Source organism: Muntiacus reevesi, chromosome 1 (assembly GCF_963930625.1).
Source record: "Muntiacus reevesi chromosome 1, mMunRee1.1, whole genome shotgun sequence".
NCBI lineage: Eukaryota > Metazoa > Chordata > Mammalia > Artiodactyla > Cervidae > Muntiacus > Muntiacus reevesi.
The window spans coordinates 127,341,918-127,358,389 of record NC_089249.1 but is presented as its reverse complement, the minus strand read 5'-3'; the positions used below and the strand labels follow the sequence as shown (position 1 = coordinate 127,358,389).

Here is a 16,472-nt window from a genome sequence, read left to right as displayed (position 1 = left end):
TCAAGTAAAATGAAAATTTCTCCAACATGATGAATGCTTGAAATTAATATCTATTGACTGCTTACTCTTTGTCAATGTCACTTAATCCTCAAAACATTCCTATAAAGCAATTATTATCACCTCTAATTTAAAGGTGAAAAAACAGAGGCACAAGGAGTTAACTGTTTTGTTCAAAGTGTTGCAGCTAGAAAGTAGTAGAACCAAGATTATATATAAACTAGGTCTATATGGAGCCAATGGCCTCACTTTGAACCACTATGCAGACTTCCTGTCTTCACTAACAGCAAAGCCATGAATAACCTCAGCTACATGGAGAACCATTGTTTCATTTCAAAATTCAAACTCTAACCATGGCTAGGAATCATAACTATGACTGGGCCAGAACTCTACAGTCAAAATGTCTGTTAAATTCCCAAAGGAGGAAACACATTTAGGCTTCTTTAGTATTCTTTTTGTTATCATCATCTAGTTTTCGTGGTGAAAACATGAGGTGTATAACACATCTAAAGGTAACCTAGAAATCAGGACAATTAGAGCTATTAGGTTAAATGCTGGTTATTAAAGTTCCAACATCCTGAAGTTATAGGATAAACTCTACACACCTAAGATAGATAATGCTACATTGGGGAGAGAAAAATTCAAAATATTTTTAAAATATGAGAAATTAAAACAAGCTTCCAGAGTTTGGAAAAGAATAAAAATTTCAAAACATAGAGTTGTATAGATAATATACTTAAAGTAAAATTATGTAAAATAGTTAGCTTCAATAAGGAAGGGTAACAGCATTAGATACATTCCTAGCTTCTCTTTGTATGAAAGATGGCAGTTTTGGGGAGGGAAGGCATCAGGATAATTTACCAACAAGATGAAAGAAGGACAATTACGTGCTTTTTTCCCTTCAATTAAAGCAAAAAAAACTGGCTATAATTTGATGCAGTGCTCTACACAGGAGAGAGACAATAGCTTTTTCACCGTACAGAGAAGCAAAGGATGGTTGAAGCAGCTTAGGAGCAGAATCAGAAGATCAAAGATTCCCAGACTCGCTAGCTATGTGACTAGACAGTTTACTCAGTGTACTTAGCTTTCTCATCTATAAAAAAGGTTGCAAAACAGGACCTAACTCAGAGCATTCAACAGTAAGAATAAAAGTTAGCTGTTAATATTATAATGAGTAAAGTGAAGGTGATACTACCCACACTTTTAAGAATTGTAGTGAAGATTAAATTGGTTTTATACAGCATATGTATAAAATAGAAATTGATTGTGTTATTAAAGAATCAAATATCCTAAAAACTTTAACATCACAAAGGCCTTTCTGACATATATTCAATCTAGTATCTTTCAAACAGTACTCACTCACATAAACTAACATACTCCTAAGAAAACACTGAAGTTCACTTATATGCAATATAACAAAATGTTTAGAGTGAGTTTATTTAAAAATAAAATAATGTTCTGAATAACATATATTCTTTTACACAGCAACTCTGACTTTAATGATCTTAATCTGAGATCTAAAGTTTACTTTCACCAATTTTCTTTTTACCTTTTTGGAGTATATGTATAAGTTTGGTGTTCTGCCTGGGACTGGAATCCCAGCTTTAGTTAGTTTTATGAAATACTTCTGCACTCGGCTGGCAACCTAAGGAAACATGACAAGCCTTTTAACATAATGAATGACAAGACACTCAGTACCAAGATAGTTTTTAAAATATACCTGTACCTTAATGAATAGTAACAACTTAATAGCTACATAAATCTAGAAGTAATTTTAAATTGCCACCAAAGACACTTAGATTTTAAAATATAGACCAAAAATATTGTTAAATTAAATCTGTTTGATTCCTAAGCTAAACACATCTTCAACTTGTGAACATTCGTGCATGAGCATAAAAACACATCTATTAATATCAATGGGAATGTGAAGGAGAAAGCTGGCAGATATTTTTTTAGAAAGACAACCAGGGAATACTAATTAAGGCATTATCACAAATCTGTTAGCATAGTCTAACCCAAAAGCACATAACTGCTCTACTCATCAAATACTACATTACATTTTTATTTTTTAGTATTTCATAATGATTCAAAGCAGAACTATCTTGAGTTGTTTCTAAAATCAATATAAAAATATACAATGTTATTTTTTAAAACTCCACATACTATAGTATTGTGTAGCTAAATATGAAGGGGCAGATCTGCTGATTTTAGCTGCATTATCCTTCACTTAAAAAAAAAAAAAATCAGGGACTTCACTGGTGGTCCAGTAGTAAAGAATCCACCTGGCAATATAGGGAACATCAGTTCGATCCTTGGTCCAAGAAGGTTCCACATGCTGCAGGGGAACTAGCCTGTGCACTACAACTACTGCATGCTACAGCCTGTGCTTCACAACAAGAGAGCCACTACAGTGAGAAGCTCACGCACTGCAGCTAGAGTAACCCCCACTTGCTGCAACTAGAGCAAGCCTGCAGGCAGCAGCAAAGACCCAGCACAGTCTTTTAAATAAAAAAAATAAAAAACATGCCAACAATATGGAGCCACCTCCTCAGTTACCTGTTTTGCTGTCCTGTTGCCTAGTTCATCCGCTATCTTCTGCCAGCGTCGAGATTCTACTTCTTCAGGAGGGTATTTCAGGAGTAGTTGTTCAAGCTTTTTCTAAGCCAAACCAAAGACCAAATTTAAGAAAGTTTAATACTGAGTTTCTAAATAAATACATTCACCTTTCATCTTAAAAACTACAATACACCTGCCCCCCAACTTTAGGGGTAGGGTAGGTCAACTAGAAATCTTCATGGTAGGAAAAGTTTCTAGTAGGAATTTAAGACTTCACAAGGAAAATAAGAATCAGACTAAACCGATGAAAGACCTTATAAAGATTTTTCTATTCACCTCAGTGAAAAGAAAGCACTCCTCACAAAGGAAATATATTACACATTTCAGTGATTTCCACTGACCACATTTTCTTGCTAGACTATGTTTAGGCTAGCAACTATGGATCTGACAAAACTATATCAAAATTCATCTGTATTCTGACAAAATACTAAAAGAGATCTTTTCCTCCTTTGTGTGATCGTCTATTTAAATATTTAACTTTAATATTCTGACTTATCTTCAAAATTCTCCAGTAGTCCTAAGGATGCAGAATATTCTGGATGTTGAAATAAAAGGAATGTTTTCGCCCAGCTATCCCGGTGTGCAGGATCAGCTTTTAGGCACCATTGATTGGTATTATCTCTGCAGAGCTGAAGACCAATAAACCACCTTGGAGACTGGAGTGTGTGCTACGAATAATCTTCTTATCCTATCTTAGCATGGGCTTGGCTAAAGAAGTATTTTAACAGGTGGGCTTCCCTGGTAGCTATGATGGTAAAGAATCTGCCTGCACTGTGAGAGACCAGTGTTCGATCCCTGAATTGGAAAGATCCCCTGGAGAAGGAAACGGCAACCCACTCCAGTATTCTTGCCTGAAGAATCCCATAGACAGAGGAACCTGGTGGGCTACAGTCCGTAGGGTTGCACAGAGTTGAACACGACTGAAGTGACTTAGCACAAAGGTTTTTATAAACGGATCAACTCATTACAGCTGTGGGGCTAATCTTCATATGAGATAAAGATATATCTCAAACCTTACCCACAAACAATCCTAGCTATATGTCCAAATGTAACAGAATACTATGACCTTGCTTTTTCAGCTCCTCTCCAAACAAAAGAATTCACTTTGAAGTATAGCTTTACTTGGCTCCAGGTTTTTCTGTCTTACAAAGCTGTATTACAAAAACTTTATCCCATCTGCTTCAGTATCTTTTTCAAGCCCCCTCCCAAAACCCAGGTTTCTTCTTTAGAAACCATCCCCTAAATGGAAATCATATATTCTCAGAATGAAAAATTCTTTACATATGCAAAAAGGTATATAGAAATGAGTTTAAATATTTAAAATTCATGATTAAGAGGGATTGCATACAACAGTATACACTTCCCAGGTGGTGCTAGTGGCAAAGAATCCATCTGCCAATGCAGGAGACATAGGAGACACAGGTTCGAACTCTGGGTAGGGAAGATCCCCTGGAGAAGGGCATGGTAACCTACTCTAGTATTCTTGCCTAGAGAATCCCATGGAGAGATGAGTCTGGCAGACTACAGTCCACAGGGTTGCGGAGAGTCGGACACAACTGAAGTGACTCAGCACGCGTGCACGCACACACACATACAATAATATACACTTTATTCACAATACTTACTCCAATTTTAACTGCTTTTTTTTTAACCTACACAATTGAGAAATATCTATTACCTGTTCTTCAACAGTCCACAATTGGTTAAATGTTTCAGGTTTGGTATCATCACACAGGCGTCCTCTTATCATCTGCATATAAAATAAGGCTTTTGTCAGAGACAAAAAACAAAGACTACTGTTTGATATAGCTAAATAACACATGAATGATGACAGCAAGTTCATTTTAAAGAAAAAGAAATGCTACTTTTTCATTCTGGACCCACATTTATCAAGGTTCATCTAATTAACAGCAGCAAGGCCAGGTTACCAGCAAATCCTGGTTACATTCCACTACACACAAAGAGCTCTTATTTTTAGAATAAATACTGTACTATGTGTCAGGCACTGAACTCATCATGTTACAGGTACTACTCATTATAATCCTCACAACAACTCTACAACATAGGGTGATATTAATCACATTTTATATAAGAGGAAACTGCAGCCTGGAGACTTTAATAGAAACGACCATCTGAAGTTCTACTGTTAGTAAGTAGTGGAGTTGTGATTTCAACCCAGCTTTTTCTTAACTTCGAAGTTCATGTCCTTACTATATCTTCAAGTGAAGACTGCTTGAAATTTAAGAATACAAGTCAGCAAATGTTAAAATCTTTTGTCTAAAATTCAAATTTTCCTACTCCACCACTTCATACTGCCTACCTGAGGACGACTGTTTGAGCCTTCTGGACCATCACTCAAAGGCAACATAGAGTATGAAAGGGACTCTCCATCCTTCCTAGGATCTAAAGGACTTTTTGGTCTAGCAGGTAAACCTACTAAAAAGAAAACCATGTATAGGATTATTAAAGCAAGACTTTGCCAGGTATTTTTCTACTTAAATTATCATGTAATTTATTACCTTTATCAAAAACTAGCTTTACTCTCCTAGTATGCCTTTTACGATTTTTAAATTCTCTTTCAAAGTTTCCAAGGCTATTGGTATATTGGTCCCACACAATCTCAGGTAATTGAACAACTCTCTGTGGATAAGGAAGCCCTATATCAGCCTGGTGGGAGGAAAAAAAGAAAGTGACATTTAAGGTTAATTCAAGAAATTATCAACAATGAGCAAATTTTCAGATGATTACAAATCTAAATAATAATCAACTGGCATTTCTATTCACTCTGAATCCAACAGTCAATAAAGATAAAATACAGTCAAAGCATTAAATGGTATAAAGATAGCCACGCAAATGAACTTAACAAAACATAAGCACTATTTTTAGATAGAGGTCTACAGCTCAACTATACAGACATAATGTCCTTTAACACACTTAAACAGAAATAGCAAAGAATGGTTTTTATCTCTAAGAACAGTATATGAAATGTGTTTGACTGAAATAGATATGACCTGACACACAGAATTCATTTTAAATGGACCCCTGTGTTCCTGACTTATTCACAAAACAATGAATTATTTTCATATTATATAACTCTTAAGGCACGTACAAAAAAACCTACCACATTTTGAGAATCAAAACTATACTTTACTTCGAATTCAGTTACTTTACCAGCCACCTTCAGAGAAGTTATTAGTTGTCATTACTAAAACCAGGTTATTATGTGATCAGTCTTTTGATAGGAATTTGGGTTACATAGGTGGGGGTATTGGTCAGAACTCATATAATGATAAAACTGGGATTTCTGAATTTCACTGTATGTAAATTTCACCTTAAAAACCTTAAAAAAAAATTTAGTTAATAATATGCACTCTGGAGTGTTTTAGTGTTAAGTATGTGTGTCTCCAACTCTGGAATGCATGAAATGGATTCCATCTTGAAATGAGATAGAACGGTGGGTGGACGGACGGATTGAAAAAACACACAATAAAGCAAATACAGTAAAATGTTTATTGTAGAATCTAGAGGGTGGATGTGGGTATTAACTATATAATATTTTCCACTTTTTTGTCTACTTAACACTTTTCATAATAAAATGTTGCTTAAAAAAATCAGGTCATAAATTATGAAACTGGCAAGCCAAGTCCACACTGTGACACAGAATTCTTAATTTTTATTTTGCCTGTGATACAGTACACTACAACCATCATTATAATAGCATATTTCAGTATAAGACTCAACTTTTTGAAAAGTTAGAATAGAGTGTTTTTTAAAACAAGGATTATAAAACATCAAAGAAAGCTAACAAGCCATAAAAGTTCCCTGCATTCTATGTACCAATATATATACCAAGCTTCCTTAATTTCAATTAGGAGTTTTCAGATGTTCACTAAAACAATGAGATCATATGTCAACAACTTAACTACTATGGTAAACTTAAAGAAAGTAGGCAAATTAAGCATACATGAGTTAACACAAAAAAACTAAAGAATCAAACTTCTAAATTAAAACCAGCAGAAAATTTTCTTTCCAAGGAACACAAGTCTTTCATGATTAGCAATGTATCTGGGATTTAATACACATTTGAACATTTTTGCAAAAAAATTTTAAGAGGGTCAATGTCACATCCCTGTTTCTGAGATAAAGTGAAAAGAAATCTAGTTCTAAACTAAACATGGTCATGGAAAATCAGCAGATAACCAACCACATACGTATATAGTAAATGTGTGTAATTACAACTTTTTTGCCCATCCAACAACTGAAAAAAATGAGTTTAAGACTAAAGCACAATCTATTTTAGTTGAATCAATGATATGTAAATACTGTAAGTGTTCATAAAATGAAGTCCCCAAGACTGGTGCCTCAACACCTGGTAGACCACTTCTGTGACTCATTAATAACTAATAACTAAACTTGTCATACAAAACAGGCTAAATTTGTGCGTTAAGGTGAAAAAGAAGATTCTTTTTCATAGTTTTTCAGTTTTAATCTTTTCAGACAACGCTTTTGTCTGACTAATATTTACCTCTCAAATTTATTGAATAATTTGTGGGTCCCTAATTCAAGACAAATACTACGGCATAAACACACATCTTACACCTCATTCTCATGAACTTGGCAACCATATCCTTAAAGACATTTAAAACAGAATTTTTCTTTGTATCACCATTGTTTCTACTGCTTTTAGAGTAAATAAAGCAGTAAATAAACACTAAAAATACTAAAATATTTTTTCTTTTAGTTTCAATAAACTTAAAAGTCCTGAAAGCAAAAAAGGGAAAATATTTTTAAGATGGGGAAGGAAAAAAAGTAACAGAAAAAGACTAAAAATGGCTAGAAACAGGACATCAAGTTTCTATACAAGCATCCAGTTAAAGGTCCTAGCTATCTTCACTGGGGTTATACTTGTTGTGCGTTTGGTGGGGGTGGAGGAAGGCAATATATCCCACCTTCAGTAACATGGTTAAACATTTTAAAAAGTATTCATATAAAAAGAATAAATAAGGTTATTACCAAATATATCTCAATAAATTTTAAAAGTGGTCAAAATATACCTTCTTCTGGAGTTTTTCCACAAATCCAATGGGATTTTTTAGTGCTTCTCTCTGATGTCTGCCTAAACTTTCAAGGTCCTGGACAGCTTGAGAACGCTGAGCTTCGAGTACAGCAATAGTCTGTAACAGTCTCTGATAACTACAGAGACAAAAAGAAAAAAAAAACTCACTAAAATTTTTTAGTAACAACAATAAAAAAAAACTGAGTTCAAGCCATGATCTACTATTAAGTCACACGTCTTTGTAAAGTTACCTGAAAGAGTTTTAGTAAAACATATTACTGGGAATAAATGAGGTCTTCCTGAGTTACGAAGTACCTAGTCAGAAAATATCAGTTAGAGAAAGCAAAGCCTTATTCCCCCATCTTAAATTCTTAATTCTTAAACCTGAACAAATACAGAAAATAAGAAAACGAGCATCCTGACTTTCAAGCAATCAGTCATTAAGAAACAGCTAAATTAGAAAAAAAATTTAGCATCAGAAGGGATCACCACTTTCAGTCCCTCTGCTGAACCCTGTCAGAATAAGATATCTGTGGCAAATTTTCTTGACCAGAGTTACAAGAAACTTTCACATAATTCAGACATGATCTTAGTTGTCATGATTCTCATTTGTTTTCTGTTGATGTTTAGTCGCTAAGTCACATCCAATTCGTCTGCAACCCCATGGACTGTAGCCCACCGGCTCCTCTGTCCATGGGATTTCCCAGGCAAAGATACTGGAGTAGGTTGCCAATTTCTTCTCCAGGGGCTCTTCCCGACCCAGGGGTCAAATCTCGTGTATTCTGCTTGGCAGGCGGATTTTTTACCACTGAGCCACCTGGGAAGCCCATTCTTTCTGTTATATCTCCATTCTAAAGGAATTTAACTTCTTTGTCAATTCTTACATATTAAACATTTTCACAGAAAAAAGGACTTACATAATATAAATTACTTAATATTTCTTGAGTAAAAAGAAATATTTTTTACTTCCCTGCCTATAAACAGGTTAATATGAATTTTACCCACATAAACCTACTACCTGTTCATATTCTCCCCAACTCTCTCTCTCTGGTTTGCATTGTCCTGGCTCTCTGAGTAATGTCTGATTTCACATATGGATCACATAGGGAAACACACTAGTCCAAAAAACCTTGAATGCTCGAATGTATTTTGCAAAAAGAACAAAGAACAAATTGCTCCAAGTTCACTTCAAAATAAGTTACTAGGTCTTTAAAATATTAGTGAAGCACCATTGCTCTTTATGACTTTGAATAAATTTCATTCTATTTCCCAACAGGCTGTAAACTCCATAACGGCAACATATCTGAAAAGTCCACTGTTTCATTTATCCAGTTTGCAGCACACTTCCCAGCATACACATGTTCAGTAAACATTTTCTGAATGAACAAATGGATAGATGTTCTGTGCAATCAAAAGTATACTGAAACTTTAAAGTCCAGAAGTCAGCAAACAAGCAGAAATTTCAAAGGTAAAGCACTGCAGTTTTGATGTCCACAACCACGGCATGACTGCAGTATAACAGTATCTATCTACTTTTTCAGCCCCTACCTAAAATATATTCTTATTCTCAAGTTCTCTGTTAACTAATCCCTAATGAAATGTTTAATAATTAATATTAAAACTGCTAACACTGAAAGTAAGACTTATCTCAAGATAAGAGCTACTTCATTCAAGTGTTAGAATTGAATCAGAAAGCAAGGGCTATATTAAAAGTTACTCCTGGGGTAAGTTACAGAGGTTAAGTCTAAACTCATTTTCACTCTGCCTTCGTTTGCTTTGAGGTATATGGAGTATACAAACCTCGACTGTGCTGGTATTTTCTACCAGGCAGGCTCAATCTTAGGGTGACTGTACTGAGTTGAGTACTAGACCTAACCTCTCTATTAATACCCTTAACTGTCCTACTTCACCCTCAGAACGTCTATCCCATTTAGCTGAACAACCAAAGACTTATCATGCAGGATATACTTCTGTATCATCAATAAAATGGTTGAGTCTATTAAACTTGCAGCAAACTACTGCACGCAAGTAACAATTAATGAGGCACAAGTAAGAAGAGACTTATGGGGAAAAAAAAGCAGGAGCTTGAAAAAAGCACTATAACAGTTACTGCAACTGAGAAGAAAGGTGTCTCTTTGAAGTTAATAGCTTCTGACAATCTTTACTATATATAATTATTCCACAATGATTCTGACTTAAAAAAATAATCCAACAGAGATGACAAAGTGTAACTCTTCACCCCCCTATTTTTTTTCTCTTTAATCAAAATTAAATGATTATCAAATTGAAAGGCCTAGTCCATACACTGGTAATGATGTAAAATTCCAAAATAAGTTAAAAGATTGTAAGAAAATACTGAATTTAATTCTTCCAGCCCAGCTAATTTGAACAATTTCCTAAAGTATTCAGAGGTTTTCCCAATAAGATTACCATATATATCCCTAAGCAGAAAAGAAAGAGATAAAAAACTTGCATAGATATCTTTACCTATGGCTGATTCATGTTGATGTATGGCAGAAACCAACACAACATTGTAAAGCAATTATTCTTCAATTAAAAATAAAAAAATAAAAACAGAAAAAAACCACAAAGCTTGCATGGTTTCCTACTGGTCCAGCGGTTAAGGATGCACTCTGCAATGGAGGTGACACGGTTTCAACCCCTGGTCAGGGAACCAAGACCCTACACATCCTGGGACAACTCAGCCCTCACGCCGTAACTAGGTAATCTGTGTGATACAGCTAAAGATTTGACACATTCAAATAAATAAGTGCAGTTTTCAAATCTGAAGAATAAAAATAAATTTCTTTGGAACTTCCCTGGTAGTCCAGTGGTTAAGACTCCACACTTCCATGCACAGGGTGCAGGTTTACTCCCTGGAACTAAGATCCCATGTGATGCAAGGTACAACCAAAAAAAATATATAAATAATAAATATTAAAATAAATTTCTTCAGTCTGAAAAGGCTGTATGTTACAATTCCAATAATATTAAATTCTGTAAAAGATAAAATTAAAGATAGTAAAGAGATCAGTAGTTCCCAGAAGTTCAGGGGAAGGAGGAGGGTTGAGTACATGACATACAGGGAATTTTTAATACCAGTGAAATTATTCTGCATGGTACTATAATGCTGGATTCATGACATGGATCTGCCAAAAGCGTAAAACTTAAAAGCATAAAGAACTTTAATGTATGCAAATTTTAAAAAGATCATTTAGTAGATTAGGGAACCCTAAGAAGGAATGTATTCTCTGACACAAGGATCTAAGTATATTATACATGTATGAAACTACCTTACTGAAGGGGGTAGAAGGAAAAGATCCTGACTGAGGTAACTCTGGAAATGAGTAGCATCTCAAAGACTAAAAGTAAAAGGAACTGATCATAAGCAATATATTCTGCTTTACATAGCTATTTCCCAAGTAGCTATAATGAACAGTTCTAATACTGTGTACATATATAATGGAATAAACAAATGAGTGGAGGATGACCAGGGTTTGCTATTGCTAGAATAGAAATTTACAGATAAACAAGGGGAGAAGCTAGAAGAATCCATGTAGTAAAATAATTAATTAGGGATGGAGTCAAAGTATAAACTTATGTTTAGCTTTATATACATGTACATAATTACATATAGAAGTATTTATAGATATATGTATATATACAGATTACTGAATACACATGTATTTTCCTGCTCTGCCAGCTGAGACAGATAAATAAAATAATCAACAGCATCCAGCAGTGAGCATACAGAACTCAAAACCTGACTTCTAATACTGCCTTCTGCGATAAAGGGAAATGGGGTTCCTTTGCAGAGAAGGCTGATTCTAGCACTGGGACACGAAATACACAAGATGAATCTGGAGTATTTTGAAGTGCCAAAAAAGCAAGAAAGTGTCTGTAAAGACAAATATATATAACAAAAGTACACCATCTTAATGAGACACAGGAGACAATAGAAAGGTTCCCTATGGCCAAAGCTGAAACAATCTGAACAATAAAACAGTGATACTAAATTACACCCCAAAGTATTTATGAGTCTATACTTACACAAATAAATGACTAAAGGAATAATGAGGGAGAGGGACAGTGAGATGAAGAAGTGGGGGGTGGGGGGAGAGAAAGAAAAAAGGGAGGAAATAAAAAATCTCCCATGTAGAAGGTTTCCAAATAATTTGTGGAGACACTCTGCTCTCAAGGAGAGAGATCCATAACTTCCCACTCCTTAAGTGTGGGCTGTGCATAGTGACTTCTTTCCAAACAACAGAGTATGGAAGACAGAGAGTAACTTCACAGTGGAGAAACCTGACAAACTATACCTCAGCTAGGTGATCCAGGTCAACAACTGCAATCAACCATATTAACAGTATATCCCTTGGGAAAAGCTAAAATTGTCATTATATGCAGATGACATGATACTACATATAGAAAACCCTACAGACTCTACACAAAAAGTACTAGAACTGATAAATGAATTCAACAAATTAGCACGATACAAGACTAAAATACAGAAATCAGTTGCATTTCTTTACATTAGCAATGAAATATCAGAAAGGGAATGTAAACAAACAATCCCTTTTAAAATCACATCAAAAATAAAATAATTAGGAATAAACCTGACCAAGAAGGTGAAAGACTTAAATTCTGAGTTTTAAACATTAATAAATATCATAAACATTAATAAAGAAAATGGAAGATGATTCAAAAAAATGAAAAGATCCCATGTTCTTGGATTGGAAGAATTAATTGTTAAAATGGTCATACTACCCAAAGCAATCTACAGATTTAATGTGATCCCTATCAAATTACCAGTGATATTTTTTACAGGCCTAGAACAAATAATCCTAAAATTTCTATAGGACCAGAAAAGACCCAAAGCAACCCTAAGGAAAAAGAACAAAGCAGGAAGCATAACCCTCCCAGACTTCAGACAATACTACAAAGCAAATGTGGTATTGGCATAAAAACAGAAATATGGATCAATGGAACAGAATAGAATCCAGAAATAAACTGATACATCTATGGTCAATGAATCTTTAACAAAGGAGCCAACAGTATACAATAGAGAAAGTCCCTTTAGCAAGTGGTATTGGGAAAGCTGAACAGCTGCAGATAAATCAATGAAGTTAGAACACGCCCTCTCACCATACAAAAAATAAACTCAAAATGGCTTAAAGACTTAAATATAAGACATGACACCATAAAGCACCTAGAAGAGAACACATGTAAAACATTCTCTGGCATAAATCTTACCAATGTTTTCTCGGGTCAGTCTCCCAAGGCAATAGAAATAAAAACAAAAATAAACAAAGAAGACCTAGTCAACTTAAAAGTTTTTGTATAGCAAAGGAAACCATAAACAAAACAAAAGAACAATGGGAGAAAATATTTGCAAATGACAGGAATGACAAGGGCTTAATTTAAAAAAATATACAAATTGCTCATAAAACTCAAGGACAAAAACCAACCAACCCAATCAAAAATTAGCAAAAAAGACGCAAATATTAATAGAAGACATACAGATACCCAATAGACACATAAAAAGGTACTCAACATTGCTAAATATTGAAAAATACAAATCAATATTACAATGAGGCACCACCTCACACCTGTCAAAATGGCCATCATTAAACAAGTCTACAGATAACAAATGCTGAGAGGGTTTTGAGAAAAGGGAATCCTCCTACACCACTGGTAGGAACCGAAATTGGTGCAGCCTCCACGGAAAATAGTATGGAAGGTCCTCAAAAAACTATAGAGTTGCCATATGATCCTGCAATTCCATTCCTGGGCAAATATCCAGAGAAAACCACGGTTTGAAAGGATACATGCACCCCAATATAAACTGCAGTGCTGTTCACAACAGCCAAGACATGGAAACAAACTAAATGTCCATAGACAGATAAATGGATAAAGAAGATGTAGTACACACATATACAGTGGCATACTGTTCAATCATAAAAAAGAATAAAATAATGCCATTTTCTGCAACATGGACAGACCCAGAGATTATCATACTAACTGAATTAAGTCAGAAAGAGAAAGATAAATACTATACGACATCACTTACATGCAAAATCTAAAATATGACACAAATAAACCTATCTATAAAACAGAAACAGTCACAGACATACATAACAGACTTGTGGTTACCAAGAGGGAAAGAAAGTGGGGGAGGGATTGGGCATATGGGATTAACAGATATAAACTGTTATACAGAGAATAAACAACAAATTCCTACTGTGTAGCACAGGGAACTATAGCCAATATCGTGTGATAAACCATAATGGAAAAGAATAGGAAAAAGAACATATGTAAGTATAACTGAATCATTTTACCATAGAGTAGAAATTAACACAACATTGTAAATCAACTATACTTCAATAAAATAATACTAGTTTTAACAAAATAGTGTATCTCTTGGAATGACATGACAAAAATGGCACTTCATGTCCATGGTCTTCTTCCCAAAAACCCACAATCCCAAATCATGAGGAAAACATTAGATAAATTCCAATAGAGAGGTATCTATTAATACTTGACTGATATCCCTCAAAACTGCCCAGGTTATCAACAAAGTCTGAGAAACTACCACAACAAGGAGATATAAAAAGTAAATGTTATAAGGTAACCTAATTGAGATTCTAGAACACAGAAAGGACATTAATTAAAAATTAAGGAACTCTGAATAAGGTATGAACTTTGGTTAACAATAATGGATTAATATTGATTCATTAATTGTAACAAATATATCATTCATATAAAATATTATTAATAGGGGAAATTGGGTAGGGAGTGATGGGAACATGCTCTTGATTTTACTGTAAATCTAAAATTGTTTTTTCAAAAAACATCTTCTTACTAAGATAAGTTCTCAACTTCTCTATATCCATTATTCCTTTACTATCTTGGAAAAACAAAAGGGAAAGTATCTGAAATATGCATTTAAGATTCTACCACTTTAAATATTAGAATTTAAGAGATCCCATCCAATTATTTTAAAATATTTTATGTTAGCAAACTGTCATTAATTCTGGTTAAACTTAACCATATAGAGCAATCATTTAATGGTTCGAGAACGTGCCAGTTTACAAATAAACTCAGTTGCTATCTCTGCTCAATATGAGTATTTGTTGAAAATACCTTTTTAGGTTATAACCTTTATTCTGCTTAAGAGTAATCATTGCTAGAGTATTCCAGATGTAAGATCTTTGTCAAATAAATCTAATCTCTAGACCTACCACAGTTATTTAACTTCAGCTATTTATTTAACTTCAGCTATTTATTTAACTTAAGCTATTGTATAAGCACAATTCTAGTCTTTTAATTTCAGTGCTTTAGCAGTGTGGTGATGTAAAATAAAGACCATGATGCCTGACCTAGCTACTACAAACTCTTAAAAAATACATTCTGATTAGGAGGCTGTAGGGAGGAAAAGGTTAAGAAAAATAGTTCCTTCAGTTGAGTAATGGTAGACCTTTAATGAAACAGTATTAGACCAACCTTAGTTATTTGCAACACAGTGGTTTGTAAAGTATATTTTCCAGTGGTAAAAGTTGTATGCAGGTATATAAGCATCACCATTAAAGAATTCAATTTATATAAAATTTTCAAGTCACAAGATGGAACAAAAACTTTTACTTCTCATATTGACACTGCTACCTTACAATCAATCTCATAATACTATTATTAATTTTACTCTTTGCTCAGCTATTGTTTGGAGAAGGCAATGGCAACCCACTCCAGTACTCTTGCCTGGAAAATCCCATGGACAGAGGAGCCTGGTAGGCTGCAGTCCATGGGGTCGCCAAGAGCTGGACACGACAGAACGACTTCACTTTCACTTTTCACTTTCACGCATTGGAAAAGGAAATGGCAACCCACTCCAGTGTTCTTGCCTGGAGAATCCCAGGGGGGGAGCCTGGTGGGCTGCCATCTATGGGGTCACACAGAGTCAGACACGACTGAAGCAACTTAGCAGCAGCAGCAGCAGCTATTAGTTTCCTTCCTTGGAATTCTCATTTCATGAATATTTACTGAGTATATAACATATGTGATCAATCATATTTACCCTTGACCAAAAACCCTCTGAAAGGTATCACTGCCACTTTACAGATGACATAATCAAAACTTAGAAATACAGTTAGAAGATTCCTACCACAAATCTCCTTCCATAAAGATTTATACAACCTAATTTATATGTAATATTGAGTTTAGATTTCACACACTAGGAAAATTAGCCTAAACCAAAAACATTATCCAAAACCCAACATATGAGGCCTTAATTTCCTGCTCAATTTTAAATATATGAGAATAGCAATAAAATTAACCTATTTAACAACTCTTCCTTTTTCTACTCATCTGCTAGTGCAAATATTACTTTAGTAACAACAGAGAAGAAAGAAGAGCATCGAAGTTCTTTTTTTCTAATTTAATGTATCATAAACAGAGTAAGCAGTGCTTTAACTAAAATGTCACTTACAATCAAAAAAGAGGTTTGACAGTCTCAAACAGTTGTAGAAAAATATTTGCCCCCTTCCCCAAAAGCCTTCATTGTGTATGTTCTCAATGTATAGGTAGCCCCTGAAAGAAGTCTGATTTCTGATGTATTTCAAAGGTTATTTCCTTTCACATTAAGGTTTCATCAAATATACTAAAGACACAGTCATTCTTTCAATGGTCTTTACAATAAAATTATCAGGTATCTCTTTTCTGAATCTATCTTAGTACCTGGAAACTGGCCTAGAGTGGATCTACAATGGAGTCTACAATCTAATACTTTAAAAAAAAAACCACAAGCATG

The 16,472-nt window shown here is 34.4% G+C and overlaps 1 protein-coding gene across 5 annotated transcripts in view; it reads right to left on the bottom strand.

Moving 5' to 3' along the window:
- ZZZ3 (zinc finger ZZ-type containing 3) overlaps window positions 1-16,472 on the bottom strand; it is a 118,178-nt gene that overhangs the window by 9,261 nt on the left and 92,445 nt on the right. For 4 of the 5 annotated variants that reach the window (XM_065910717.1, XM_065910732.1, XM_065910738.1 and 1 more), the window contains 6 exons: window positions 7,668-7,806; window positions 5,133-5,280; window positions 4,934-5,049; window positions 4,292-4,363; window positions 2,554-2,655; window positions 1,547-1,642 (listed from right to left, as the gene is read on the bottom strand). In XM_065910717.1, coding sequence (XP_065766789.1) covers window positions 1,547-1,642; window positions 2,554-2,655; window positions 4,292-4,363; window positions 4,934-5,049; window positions 5,133-5,280; window positions 7,668-7,806 — 673 coding nt within the window. The remainder of the gene's footprint in view (window positions 1-1,546; window positions 1,643-2,553; window positions 2,656-4,291; window positions 4,364-4,933; window positions 5,050-5,132; window positions 5,281-7,667; window positions 7,807-16,472) is intronic. The other variant, XM_065910747.1, reaches the window with a different exon arrangement.